The sequence below is a fragment of the Pyxicephalus adspersus genome, chromosome 1 (assembly GCF_032062135.1).
Source record: "Pyxicephalus adspersus chromosome 1, UCB_Pads_2.0, whole genome shotgun sequence".
NCBI lineage: Eukaryota > Metazoa > Chordata > Amphibia > Anura > Pyxicephalidae > Pyxicephalus > Pyxicephalus adspersus.
In genome coordinates, this window is record NC_092858.1 from 35,619,775 (window position 1) to 35,634,630 (window position 14,856).

The window sequence follows — 14,856 nt, forward strand, 5'->3', positions numbered from 1 at the left end:
TCAATTCAGCTGCTCCTTTTGCACACAAGTGCACCTGGTGCCAGGTACTGTTTTCTGTGCAGGAAGGCATCCTCTAACAAAGCCTTCTGCAATACTACAAGTACATTGAAACAGTACAAAAGACATACATAATCAACTTTAAAATGGCAGACTTCTCAGCAAGCACACAGGAGCCTTGAGGAGAATTACAGGTAGGTGCCACTAATGTGTTCCAGAAGCAAAGTTACTTTGTGACTGAAATACCCTGGTTTGGTTCAAAGTTTGCGGCCAGTTCATGAAGTTACCCTCACTGTACCAGTGCAGCAATCAGTTCATCCAATGAAGCTGCTACTAGGATAGATATGAGCCATATTTTCTGCTCTCATTGACACCTGCCTATGCATTTTCTATTAAAATCAATGTAAACTCCTGTTATCCAGCACCCACAGGGATTGGTGGAATCTGGTCACTTGAGAGTTAGTATTGAAAATAGGCCTAACTGATCCTATACCATAAACTAATAAAAAAAATAAAAAAATAAAACAAACACACACAGATAGACTTCCCTTACGGGGTATGTATGGCAGATTACAGTATGGAGGCAGATTTTACAAACACACAAGAGATTATATTGAAATAAGTAACAGATTATGAATTATAGGAGCAGAATATAATGCAGTATGTGAGAAGATAACTACAATGAATTATAATGCAGAATATGATTAGGTATGACAGCCAATTATAGTAAAAGGTTCAATTTATTATAAAAAGGACACAAGGGGCATGCCATTATATACAAGTTAAGGCAGGTGAAACACCTATGTTTCTGCTATGTAAATCATTATCATGGCAAGCTTTGCTGGCCACAAGCTGTATGGCATCTGAGACCCAGCAAACCAGCAAAGTGACAGCAGGGGTACCAGTTGCTCAAGTTCCAGATAACAGGGAGTTTACCATTTGTCAGACACACACACCTCTTTGCACTTCACAAGATGGTATGGAAATCGGCTGGGGCGAATCATGTGCGTTTTGTCATATGGGCACTGGATGAGACCTTCTGACTCCATTGTGCTAAAAAAAGACTTAAGATTACAATTAGTTAAACTTAAAGTGGCTACTAAACTTTCCCATTACCAGAGGTATGTCACATAACTTTAGGAAGATAAAGGTTTACAGAACTGTTAATGCAAGTGTATGTTACGTGGGGTATTATTTAAAGCCAAACTACCCCCCACCCTAATTTAGCAGATGTGGTAAACTTACAGCTATAAACCAGTAGATTAGTTATATGTTTTACAAACACACACTTAACATTATTGTCAATCAAGCAGGTAGGAGTGGGGAGCAATTACCTAGAGATCAGCTGCCAGGTTACTCCACCCCCACCCATCTGTGACCTATATATTGGGTAAGGGGGTGTGATTTTTTTGGACACTAACCTCTATAAATCAACCCTCAAGAACAGTTTCTTAACCATGGTTCCATGAGCAATGTACATCCCAGTTTTACCAATAGCAATGATCATTTTGGCTACCTGTAAGGGTTGCAGCCTTCCCAGTGGCCAGCAATGTACTGAGACAATGCATAGAGATAGATAAATCTCACTTAGAGCAACAATTCAGAACCATGGATCTCAGTTTCCTTCAGAGCATGCTAACATTTCCATAAGCTTTGGCTAAATGAACTAGTATTTGATGGGGCCTGCATGGCACCAATGATCTTTTTAGATATCTAAGGGAGGCTTTCTTCCTACTGACTAATTTCACCCCACTGATCATCAACACAAATCATTACATTGTGGAGATTCGTGCACTCCGTGTGCCATTACTGGGAATAAAACTCATCTGTATAGAATTCCCAGTGACATAGAAGATTGGATTATTAAACAGGATTTATATAGCACCAACACATTACACAGCGCTGTACATTAAATAGGATGTACCTAAACAACACTGGTTACCATCAAACCCATGCATAGATCATACATGGCCATTAGACGTGCCTGCAGATCTTACTTGGGCACCAAACACATTTATAGGTCACTTTATGACAATTTAAACACACTTACCTCTCCATATTCACCAGACCCTATATTATACAAGGTTCTGGAAAAAGCACAAAACACACACATAACATCTACTCACCGTGTGTCCTGAGCAGCTAAACCAGCAATATAAAACAAAATTAAAAACCAACAGGTATTACTCTGTCCCATGCACAGCAGGTTTATATGTGTTGTGAGCATCAGTTGTTTAATTGTGCTTAATTGGCTTTCTCTGTGTTACCGTAATTCTCAGAGTATCCCAGTCATTGGAGTGTCCATGCTGCTGTGCTGACTGCCTGTCCCTTTAAATGTATCCTAGACTTAACATAAAAAGTGGTGATAGACACATCATTTATTGTACTTTGCAATGTTACCATTGACAAAGTCCTAAAAGCAGTGTAATGGTCATGTTATTATTGTTTAATTAATATACATTCTTCATTAGGCATATTTTTTTATCCACTTTCTGACTCTTGGGAAATTTGTAGAATGTTCATGGCATTAAAACCACTACTGATTAATCTTTAGATATAGGTACTGATCACCTTACTTAATATACAATTTGCATAGTTATCCATTCAACAAAAGTGTTGTTTTGTCAAATGTACTTTCTTGTACTTAAAAGATATTTAGCAGACATTGTGCAGTAAGGTTGGATCAGTGGCTAGCACTCTGGCTTTTGCAGCACTAGGTCACCGGTTCAAATCTTAGCCAAAACACTTTCTGCAATGGGTTTGTGTGGGTTTCCTATGGGCTGCATTAATACTTTCCAAATCCCAAAATTAGGTAAATTGGCTTTAAACTATGTTATTAACCTGTGATTACAGTGGTGGCAGAATGTAAGCCCTCTTGAGGGACAGTTAGCAATATGACTATGGACTTGGTTAATTAGTGTTAAGTAAATAAATTAGGCATAGCTATACTTTGGTTTTATTAGTGGGTGTCAATCTCAAAATTGTCCACTGGGTGGCGATGTGCTCTATTTTATTTTTTAATAATTCATTGGTTAACGTTAAAGAATTTTTGGAAAGTAATAAAATAATCCACCCCCAACCCCTCGTGTTGTTTCCTCCTCTCCCCTTTCTGAACTGTGAGCTTGCGAGGTCAGGATTCACCCCATTCTTTTGGTCCTAAATTGAAAGCATGCAACTTTTTTGCTGTATGTTATTTTAATACTGTGCATTATTTGTGTATGTAATTATTCATCTTTATTGCTGCATAGTCCTATATTATTATTATTATTATTATTAAGTGTAGAAATGGCTGTGTATGGCGTACAGCACAGTAGCACACATAATGTATGGTACTATCATGTTGGATAAATTGGTGCTGAGTGGTATTTGTGTGGCTAATACAATATGGAGCCACTCGTTCCATCTGCCTAATGATCAGTCCTACTACTAGAAATTACTCGCTAGTTCGTTGCATTATATATTATGATATAAAAAAAATCACCTGTTTTATTCTACATTATATAAAACATAGGTTTCTGATTTGTCCAATATGTATCAGATACCACCAGGATTACTTTAATCACAACATTCATACAAATCACAGCACGATTATTCACATCACTGATCCTATGACCGTGAGCAGGTGTCCTGCACATAGAAAGTAAAGTGGCTCACACACTGTGGCTTTACCATCCATAGTGATAACCAGATCTAACACAAACCATCCAATTAAAGCCACAAGCATGCAACAATTGTGCCATCAAATGACTGCATCTTCTTTATAGATTGTGCAGGGTCCCCTTCTCCTCCTGTGCCACTGTCTGTATTTGTTATGTATGTAGGTTTATTTATTGTACAGCGCTGTGTAATATGTCAGCACTTTATAATTGAAAGATACCAATAATTTGTAATACCTTTCATGCAATCTAAGATACATCCAGACATCTGACAAACCTGTAGGGAGATGTACACATAAAACGCCCTCTATGAGGATTATAAGCAATGTTTTGTAAAAGTGCTGATACAGAATTTGTGAAGGTCACCCTCATACCACCATTTTTAAAATCAGCCTGTATAGGTGATTTTAAACTATCGTCACTAAGAGTTTAGCCAACATGTAGATTAGTTTTTCTCAACCAGGGTTCCTCCAGAGGTTGCTGGGGGTTCTTTGTGCAATGAGCAATTTGGGGCTCTCAGGTCAGTTTGAATGGCACCAATGGCTATCTGTAGGAAGACCCATGATCACCTTGGTTGAAAATGTAGCAAATGTACAGTTGTCGCCCAGTGTTTTATAGTGATCTGCCATGCAGGATCATAACTGTGTTACCTATTTTAGAATATATTTACATAAAATGTTTAGGGCCTAAGGTTCGGATGTAAGAGATGGAATCCATCACTATAAAACTTTCTTAAAACATGTTTGAGGATTTCATACAAAAACAAAAAACATTTTACCAATATGTAAGTTTTTTCAAGTTATGAGTTAGGATTTAGTTGTAGATTAGATAAATGTTTTATGTAGCTTCCAAATGATTTTTCGCCTTTCCTGTGCGAATACATTAGTGACTTTGGGACAGTTTTATAATAGTGGTAATGAGTTTCAGCGAAAGCAGTACCAAATGACAAATAGAAAGGCTACAGAAAGTATTGAACCAAGCCTGTTTCTAGATATTTGAAATTTGATTAGGCCATAAAAAGGGAAGCAAGAAGTTAATGACTAATATTCCCAAAATGTCATAAAAATATAATTTGATGGGTAATAGACATTTTAATATACTCTTTTATAAAAGTCTGTTAGATTACATTTATTTTAATTGTTAAAAATAAAAATAATAGTAATAATAAAATTGTAAAATGTAAATTTGTAACTATTTTTGTTCTAGCATTTGTATGTACAACTTTGATAAATTTAGTATATGCTGCTATAATTACAAATTACCACGAGGTGGCAGCATAGCACCATTGTACTTAAAGGACATCTACACACTTCTTGTTCAGGGACATCTACATGCTTGTTAAAAAGAATACACTGCTTTGTATATTGTATTATTATTTTAAGGGATGAAAACTTAAAGCTAATACAGTTATGTTTATTCCAAATGCAGGAAATACACAGCCAATGGAAGTACAACTAATTCATCACACAAAAATGTATGTTACATGGCTACATGTAACTGTCCCTGACAATCTGGGAAACCTGGAAAATAGTGCAAGTCTGACATCAACATGCCAGCTTAATATTCCATAGACCCTGTCTCCTCTACTACCTCTTCTACCATAGTGCCATATACTGATTAATTCTAGTTTAAGCTTTGGATGTGCATTTCTTATTTGGTGATATTTGTGTAATTCACTTAAGGCCAAGGTCACAGTTAGAGATGAAAAGTTCGGAGAGAGTTAGCAAGCCAGATAGAAAGCCAATTTGACTCTATTTATCGATAAATAAAAATACCATTACTATATTGGCATAATTGTGAACAAAACGAATTAATCAACACCTCAAAAGATTCTGTATATATGTAAAATATTAATCTTATTCCAAGTCATGCATTGGGAGACAAAACAACCTCTTAGCAATAGAAGTACACAACATGGAGGAAAATTCTACAGTTTTTTAAAGAGACAATAAAACGCAAATCCTGGACACATAGGACAACTGGTTCGCAAGATGCCATCTATGTAGATCTATAACAGCCATCCATGAACAGGGGTGCGTCCTCTAACATTACCAGTCTTCCATGTATATTGGCGTTTTAACATTTCTATCCTGATGACAATTCACACATTCCATAGTTATTGGATTAAGGTTGGTATGCTACTTATGTGGATATAAATGCTGTAAAAAGTGCATAGCACTGTAGGTGGGCAAGTGGCTGCCAGGGTGCCAGCTGTAGAGAGCAGCACAGGAACGCCTCCTACCAATCTGAACAAAGCATAAAAGTAAAAGTCTAAGTAAATATTGACTTTCTACTAGATCTACAAAACTTGAATAAATAAGAACCTTCACAGGTATATATTATTATCAGTAACATTATACATAGTATGGATTTGTTATATTTGCAAACTTTAAGGGATCTTTTTCTGTCCCAAATGATATGAAGTACATTATTTTGGTGAATATTTTGAGCTTCATACACAAGCCTAAACTGACACCACAGGCAGATACAAAGAGGAAGTGGTGTGACTGAGAGATTCTGCATTTTGTAAATTTGTGTGTCAGTGGGTGTCTGTAACATTGTACGCTGTGTCTTGATGATTTGTGCAGTGTTTCAAAAAGGAAGCAGAAGTTGCCTCAGAATCTTACATTCCGGGGTCGATCTGAACACTTATGGGCCTACAGGAGCTTGTGTTAAACATCAGTGCATGTGGAATTTAAGTTGGCTCTTGAATTTGGATATATAAAATTTTCAGAGGAAATCAGAGGATAGGATAACTTTTATACTATAAAAGATGGCTTTGAGTTCAACATATCAACACAAACTGGCTGAAAAGCTCATAATACTAAATGACAGAGGGAAAGGAGTATTGACCCGAATCTATAACATCAAAAAGGTAAGATAACCTTAAATCAAAGTAACCGCTACTTTATAGCACTATGTTTATTCTTGTCTTGTAACATTTTGATACACATGGGTGTGGTAGGCTGTTTTAAGGTTTTTGGTTTTAAAGCTTTGTCTACTACCAAGGATTCCCACCCCATCTGATTATGCTGACAACACAAACTCCTTATTCCAGTGTTTCCCAACCAGGGTTCCTCCAGAGGTTGCTGCGGGTAATTTGTGACTCTCGGGTCAGTTTAGCTGACACCATTGATCTTTTTGGCTTTATGTAAGAAAATACATTCTTTCCATCGGCCAGCAATATAAGAGACATTCTTCCCAAAGACCACCATATTAATATACTGTGAGCTGTGGATATAGTAATTATAGGTGGGGTTTCCTGGAGAGCTGAAAGTTATTTCATTATTAAAAGTTCGAGGATAGATGCCTTAAATGTTACCTAGAAGCAACAGACAGTATGTTGCTAAAAAACGTTCAACTGCAATTGTGACTTAAGAAACGTCGGCTCCTTTGAACAGCGAAAAAATAAAACCAATTTCCTTTTTACTCCACCTGTGAGCTAGAGGTGAAAAACCTATAACCAATGCAAATTCTGCAAGCACTCTTTTTGTAAACTCCTACTAAACAATATTGGGCAGAAGAAGCTCATATACCTCATATACCACCACTCTAAGAATGCAATATAGCTCTTTTGATTCCTTTTTTCTTTTATGCCTTAAAGAGGACTTAAAAGTGTTGTGAGTGTTACGCTTGAATGAATTGTCCATCTTGAAATCGCAAATTAATTAACATCTATTTGCTTCTCAAATACACTGTGTACATTAAGAAGATCCTAAGATCTTGACCACCGGATGTTTTGGTAATTCATGCTACTGCGCCCTTGTGTGCCTGGGGGAGTCTTCTGCAGAAAAGTCTGGTACTTTAGTGAATACTAGTGGTTTCCTAAATTCTACACCTCATCCATACCTTTCCTACAGAACACCCACTGCCTAGACCAACCTGCTTCCAACAGAATCTCACCTCTATATATACACAGCTCGCAGTATATTAGGGTGGTGATCCGTGGGAAGAATTCCTCTTACATAGCTGGCCATAGAGAAGAATGTCACCCCTACAGATAGATAAAATCACTGGCGTCAGATAGATCAATAGATCTGATTAGCATTGTGATGGTTGATCTAGTTTGTAGGTGGATGGGAGTAATATGGGGACATTAAAATGAACTTGACATGGACTAAAAGTACCAAAACTTAAAAAAGTGCAGACATTTCACAATGCTTATATCAGCGAGTTATAAAAAATGAAGCATCTGGGTTCCATGCTGAAGCTTCCTATATCAATGGTATACTAAAGAACCTAACTGCTTGCCACTTGTATACTGAATAAAATATATCCATAGGCGTGTTGTGTTTCCAGCATTAAATGGGTGTGACGTATTCCTATTTACTGTCAGTTACATTCTGATTATAGTTATGAGGAAGAGGAAGTGAAAAGCCCTGTGCAGACAAGATACAGAAACCTCCATATGTGTCACAATGACAGCATTTTATAACAATAGAAAATGATTCCTATTAATAAATGTAATACCTCCTATATAAATGACAATGATTTTACAATACATGGACATTGCCATTTATCAGGTGTGTATGACTTTATTGGGGTCAGTTCACCATAATAATAATGCATACAGCAATAGAAAATTCTATTATAAGGGTTTTAGCACATCATTTAATAATTTTATAGGTGCTTTTTGTTAAAAATGAAAAAAGGGGGGAGGGGGAGATCAATTAGATGATATAAAGAATCACAAAAATAAATAGTACTTATATTTAAATAACTATTTCATGAACAGGAAAAATGAGTGCATACCTATGCTGCAATATATAGGTACACAAATGTATCCTGACTGTTGGATAGAATATCACAATACTGTTGACTACTACAAATAAATATGCAAAGCATAAAATATTTGTTAGATTGTAGGTGTAAAATTATTAGCTTAAAAGCCAAATCTCATGTATAGAAAGTACTCATGTAATGGAAAGAACTTTAAAATCATCAAAATATCAATATTTTTTGTTTAAAGAAATGCTATCTTCCCATGGACAATAGAGCTAATTGTCACTGTAAATGATATTTCGCAATGATTTCCAGTGACAGATAAACAAACGATATGAGCTCTGTCCATAGGATTACAATGCTGTCGTTCCCAATGTCTGAGATGAGTACAACTGTTTGTCTGAAGAATCAGTGGCTTAAGAAGTAGCATTTGGATCCAGGCAGTTTTGCTATTATTATTATTATTATTATACAGTATTACAGTAGGCATTTACTTTAAACAACATATGAGGAGGAGAAAGCACAAGAAGAAGTTGTTCCATATAATGCCCCTGATTCATCAAGCAGAATCGGATGATCGCTCGCGCATTCGTATTCGCGATCCGAAATCGTACGCCGTCGCGCTATTCAGCAACTGAAAAAGCTCGCGGCCGGAGCCGCGCGCTTCCAGCGAGCGCGGATTTTATTGATGAATCAGGGGCATTGTGTCTTACTGTCCAATCTCACCCTGGGGACAGGGAAGTAAAGTAGACTGTAGATAAAAGTCATATCACCCAACCAGTATAAATTCCAGTAGTGAATAGACAGAAATATAAATCCTTTAGGAAGTACATATATGTATTTTAACCCTATATTCCTTTTTTTTTACTGGAGGTTTAACTTTAAAAGCCAAGTCAATTTTTAAAAATTCCTCTTTTCCTTTCTTCCATAGTAAGACCCTAATGCTTATAGTTTCGGATGATTAAATAAAGGAATAAGTCCTCTGCAGCCAGCACTCTCCTCCATTCCTAAAAGCAAGCCCTTGACATTCCCATGTAGAACGCAGGAATGTTGATCATAAAAACAAACTCCGCTGATCTCTATTTTGGCCTATGTTTTGATGGAGTAGCAAATTGTATCTGGCAATCTATGATGTGCTGATTGCCATTTTATAATTGAAGTGATGGCAGGAAGACAGCAGGTAACCAGTGGTCATTCATAAAAGCGACAATTATATCAAATGATTGCCACTTCTCTGAACGCTATTTTCTGCAGAAATAATGGCATATTTTTGGCAATCAACATGATCCCAGCTTTATAAATGGGCCACTAAATGATTCATGTTTTTTACATTACATTTATTCCTTTAATAACACCCAGGTCCAGCTTTGAAAGGAGAAATGCCAGGTCAGTCCTAGTGGAAATACATGTAATGAGGAGCAAAATGCATAAATAAGTTTACCTGTGTATATTTATGGGAGAATATACATTCTGAGAATATATTGATTTTGTTTTATTTGGTTTATTATTTATATTTTATGTTATCCACCCAAAGCCCTTTAAACATCCTCAACCTGTCCTGATGGTTACATCCCACCCCCGCTCCACACAGACATCATTCAATATAGATATTAGGGAATTTGTTTCCTGTAACATATTAAAAATTCATTTAATATAGCAACTAACTTTTACAGACACAAACACATGGTTTTTGCTTGCACTTAATTGTATAGCTAATGTCTACAGAACTTTACTTTGAGTGAAATATCCCCTGTAGAGAAATAAATGCTCATAGAGACATCCGAGGGACGTCAGAAAATTGTTGCTGGAAACGATCTTTAATGATTGTTTTCAATGACAGATGAATGGACAAACACAGTATACTGCCCTGTTCCCGGTCCCGGTAACTAGTCCCGGTAGGACTAGTGAGCGGCACCCCATTGCACTCCATAATCAGTCATTCATCAATCTACTGTGACAGATTACTGAACAATATCGGGGGGGGGGGTCACTGTACACATATAAGATTTTTACTCGAGGTGAGCACAATTGGTGGTCATTGCTCGAGATGATCTGACGTGCCTACATAGCTTTAGTTTGCTATAAAATTATATTTTTTGAATAGAACAAACACCTTTAGTACATAAACCCCACTAACCCCCATAAACCCCTCTTAACTTTTGTCTATAAGAAGTGATTATAACACCCATCAGGTTTATTTTGCTGTTGATATCCTGTTACTTTCTTTTGAGCCTACAATGAGCACAGCTTTACCTAAGTATAGCCTATTACATAAATCCTCCAAATAGGCAAAAGGGCCCAGAGGATGGATAGTGCACAAAAAGTGCTGTTGTCCTTTATTTCATTGAGCTGCAAGCCTTGTAATTTATAGGTCATTATGCAACATGAAGTCCTAAAACGACTGGTTGATCATACTTGTTAGCTGTGTCATTGAACAGCCCGAATAGTCTGTACAATTTTATTGTTAGATAAAAATCGTATTATCCAACAACAGCTTTACAAAATGATTTAATTATAACTTACTTAATATCTATTTTTCTCATAGACATGTTCAGATTCCAAAACAAAACCCCCTTTCTTCACAGACAAGTTGATGGAGTCATCTCTGAAATACATCAACAAGAAGTTTCCGAATATCGATGTCCGCAGCAGTACGGTAAATGCTTCAATAGACACTAAGGCAGCTGGAATGTTTTGTGATGTTCTGTGATACAGTGCTACTCTACTTACCTCCAGTGGAGACCAACACATTGTATGTCAATACATGAAACTAATTTAGATTTTTTTTTGTGTAAGGCTTCATAAACATTTTTCATACTGGAAACAATCTTTCATGATCATTTCCAGCAAAGAAGAGTGACAGATGAAAGAACGATCACTGTACACCCTGCACCTGTTCTGTTCTATAGGGAGGGGGAAGAATGAGCGAGCAGAGGAAAGTGCTCTCCACTTGACTTGTATATCAGTCATTCTCTATGGGTTGTTTATTGATCTGTTTAGATGGGCCCATAAACATCATGGGGCAACCACTGTACATATGTCACATATGTCAAGAATCCTCTGACATACATACAAGGCCTAATTATTTGTGTAACATATCTGTGTCCCGATGCAGTGATTGGTAATCTGAATTATTAAACAGATGCCTGTTACCTATACATGGACACAAACTGCCATGGAAAGTAAACAATGCCCACCAAACAATATGACATTTGGATTGTGCTTGGCTTTGTGTTTTTTTTGAATTGGAGAAGTAATTGGTTTTATTCATAGTGCTAAACTGGAGTGCATTGAAACATCTAAAACAACGTCTGTTAGTTAATATACTTAAAATGCAACAGAATTATTGCACCCATAAAAAACTAATAAAAGAATGATGACATATGGGTAACTATAAACCTGCAGTTGACTTCTGAGGCAGTGGGGCCAACAGTGGGCTCCTGTGTAGAACAGACTTGTGCCCTTCCACCGAACTGACTTTTTGGCTGAGGAGGGTCCAGGGCCCTTGTGCAGTTCACCCTTTGCACCTCCCTATGTCCTCCCCTGTTGCCAAGGGCTCAAACACCCTCCCAACCATTACAATTTAACTAAATGGGAGTGATTGGGAACCACTTTGTGCGGGTGGTTTTGGTGGATTGCTTTGGTGGAGTGGTTGTTAAACACAGCACATTGCTCCTGGTCACCCTTGAGCTGCGAGCTGCTCCCATTGGCTTGATTATAATTACTTCAGGTCACGGCAGTTGGAAGTTAGTTGGAAAGCAGTTGAAATTGGTTGTGGCTGCTGGTGGAAGACTGAGAAAGATCCAACAAAGTGCTAAAAACATTGAACCACAGTAAACTGCAACCTCTGTCAGCCTCATAGCAGGGAAGTTGAGTGCAGCTTAGAACTGCAGCTAACAAAACAACTGCAAGGTAAAACCACACAGTATTGACGAGGACCACTAACAGCAGGCCCTATTGTTTTGAATTGAATATTTCCGATGTTCCAGAACTTGCTTATGAGTAAAATGGAAAATGATAAACATATTTAGGTTTAAGTTCAAACAACTATTTTTTCCTTTTGTTTGCAGCAACATTTGGGTCAAGTGCACAAGGATAAATCAGAGATTGTGAAATATCTGGCTGGTTATTACCTGACATTTGTGGATGTTATGGAATTCCGAGTAAGTAGTGACTGACATGTAATAAGTATTACACTAATTTATTTATACTAAGATGTATTAAACTACATAGTAGGGTAATTAAAGGTGAGCAAACCAATACACTAATGAAATACACTTTAGTAAAAATGTATTACTGCTAAACCAAAGTTATTGCTAGGGATCCAATTTTAGATTTCCACACCTCTTACAAACTACACACCCTCAACTTGTGGGATTTCTGTCTGTTACAATAGATATATTTACAAGTCTTATCCTTCCCTTGGTTTGTGATTGGGCAGTGACATGAAAAGCAGTTGCTACAAAGCTGCAATAACGTGTTATTATACCTAAATGGTTAAGATTTACTATAACAACCAATGCACAAATTATACACATTTTCTTTTGTAGCAATTTTGTTTTAACTTTAGTTTTATATAGGAAACAAAAGAAAAAATGTATAATCAGCATTCCTAGTATGCACATGCAGGTTCCAGCAAACTTGCAGCTTCCAGCTTGTCGGTATTTATTTTAATGTACTTTCAGTGTTTGTTGGTGTTTATAACAAAACCTTCTGTCTTACTCCCTGCAGGATCACGTCTATGAATTGCTGAATACCATTGATGCCTGCCAGTGTTACTTTGACATTGTAAGTTTTACTCATATCTGTACATGTGGTGTAATATACAAGCTCTAAAATGAATTTTGCCTTGAATAGTATACCTGCCCAAGGCTTCAGTTTTGATTCAGGCAAAAATTCAATGCAGCCTTTTACTAAACTACATACAGGGAAATATAGAGGTAAGGAAATATACATAAAGGAAGTAGAGTTTTTTTAATTAAGGGCATATTTTGACTTATTGAAATAGTGTTTTTATTTTTTAAAAATAAATTGTGATTATTATTAATAAAAAAGAGGGAACATATATTAAAGGGCTGCACAATAAATAGGGACGTCAGATGACAAAGCTGTACATGATACACAGGTAGATGAAGGACATGGCCAATTAAACTTTCAATCTAAGAATTAGGAGAGCATAGTAAGCAACAATTAGGGGAACTGTAGCCAGACCCAAACCACCACCCATCTTGTTACCAAGTCTGAGGGTGAGTGTGACGTGCAGGCGCCCTCGGGAAAGTGGAGATGCAGAAGTGGAGTCATAGGGTGCAAGGTCTTGGTAAATGCCAGGATGTTAAAAGATTTACATAGGAGGAGGTTGTTTATATCGTAAATTTTTTTGCAGACAGAGCTGGTATTCCATTGCAAAAAAAGGAAAGGGTAGAGTATTTATAATTGGAGTGAATAGGTTTGAGACTGTTGTTGGAGTTTTAGTTAGGAAATAAAAAAATAATCTGTGGGATGGACCTGGGTTGGGGGATATATAAAGGTACGGGTGATATATAGAGGTACAGGTGATAAGATCACAGGATAGATTTCCTAAAGCCTGCTACTTTACCCCTACACCAGCTTGCCCCTACACATATTGACATGATATTACTATTACTGCCAAAATGCAGCTAATTTTGTAGCTGCTGCAGATAGTCTGTAGGTGTCATTGTCTAACACAGTGTGACAGTGTATTGCTACATTGTACTTATATTTCTATTCATATGTAGATGTAGTTCAAATGTGTGACCTAACAAAACAATAAAAAAACATAAAAACACACATTATAAGCATTCATTTTTAAATGACACCTCAAGTGCCCTAAGACATTGAAATTTCAAAATACATGCATTGGAGATTACTACAACTAATGTTATAACATACGACCATGCACGTTGTGCACCACTTCGGAGAAAAAAAGGTGAATACCTGTTATTTGGAATTTCTATATGCTGAAAGGGCATTCACAAAATGGCATACCTTAATGCAATGTTCCTCAACCAGGACTCCTCCAGAGGTTGCCAGGGGTTCCTTGAGCAATGGGCAATTTTTGCCTCCTAAGTCAGTTTAACTGACACTAATGACCTTTTTGGCTGTAAGGGTGACATTCTTCCCAATGGCCAGCAATGTAAAATGTTGTCAGTTCCTATTGACCACAACAAAATATTGTACTGTGAGCTGCGGATATAGTAATAATAACAGGGGTTACCTGAAGATATGAAAGTTATTTCAAGGGTTCTTTTCAAGGATCAAGCCTTAATACAACACAGGTTAATACAGAAGAATATTTAAGAATAACTTACAGAAGAATATTTGTATAATGTTTTAATATTGTAAAAAAAAAAAAAAGCACAAAACTGGAAAAGAAAGTATCTAACAAAGCCGTTTTTGTCAAATGTAATTTTAGGTACTTTCCAAAACTGCAGACAAATTATGGAATAGAATGTATGCTTTT

The 14,856-nt window shown here is 36.8% G+C and overlaps 1 protein-coding gene across 1 annotated transcript in view; it reads left to right on the plus strand.

Annotated features, from left to right (window-relative positions):
- The first annotated feature begins 6,218 nt into the window (after window positions 1–6,218).
- NCKAP1L (NCK associated protein 1 like) overlaps window positions 6,219–14,856 on the plus strand; it is a 97,262-nt gene continuing 88,624 nt past the window's right edge. Inside the window, exons 1-4 of the mRNA XM_072406369.1 lie at window positions 6,219–6,528; window positions 10,921–11,031; window positions 12,446–12,538; window positions 13,107–13,163. Coding sequence (XP_072262470.1) covers window positions 6,427–6,528; window positions 10,921–11,031; window positions 12,446–12,538; window positions 13,107–13,163 — 363 coding nt within the window. The 5' untranslated portion in view covers window positions 6,219–6,426. The remainder of the gene's footprint in view (window positions 6,529–10,920; window positions 11,032–12,445; window positions 12,539–13,106; window positions 13,164–14,856) is intronic.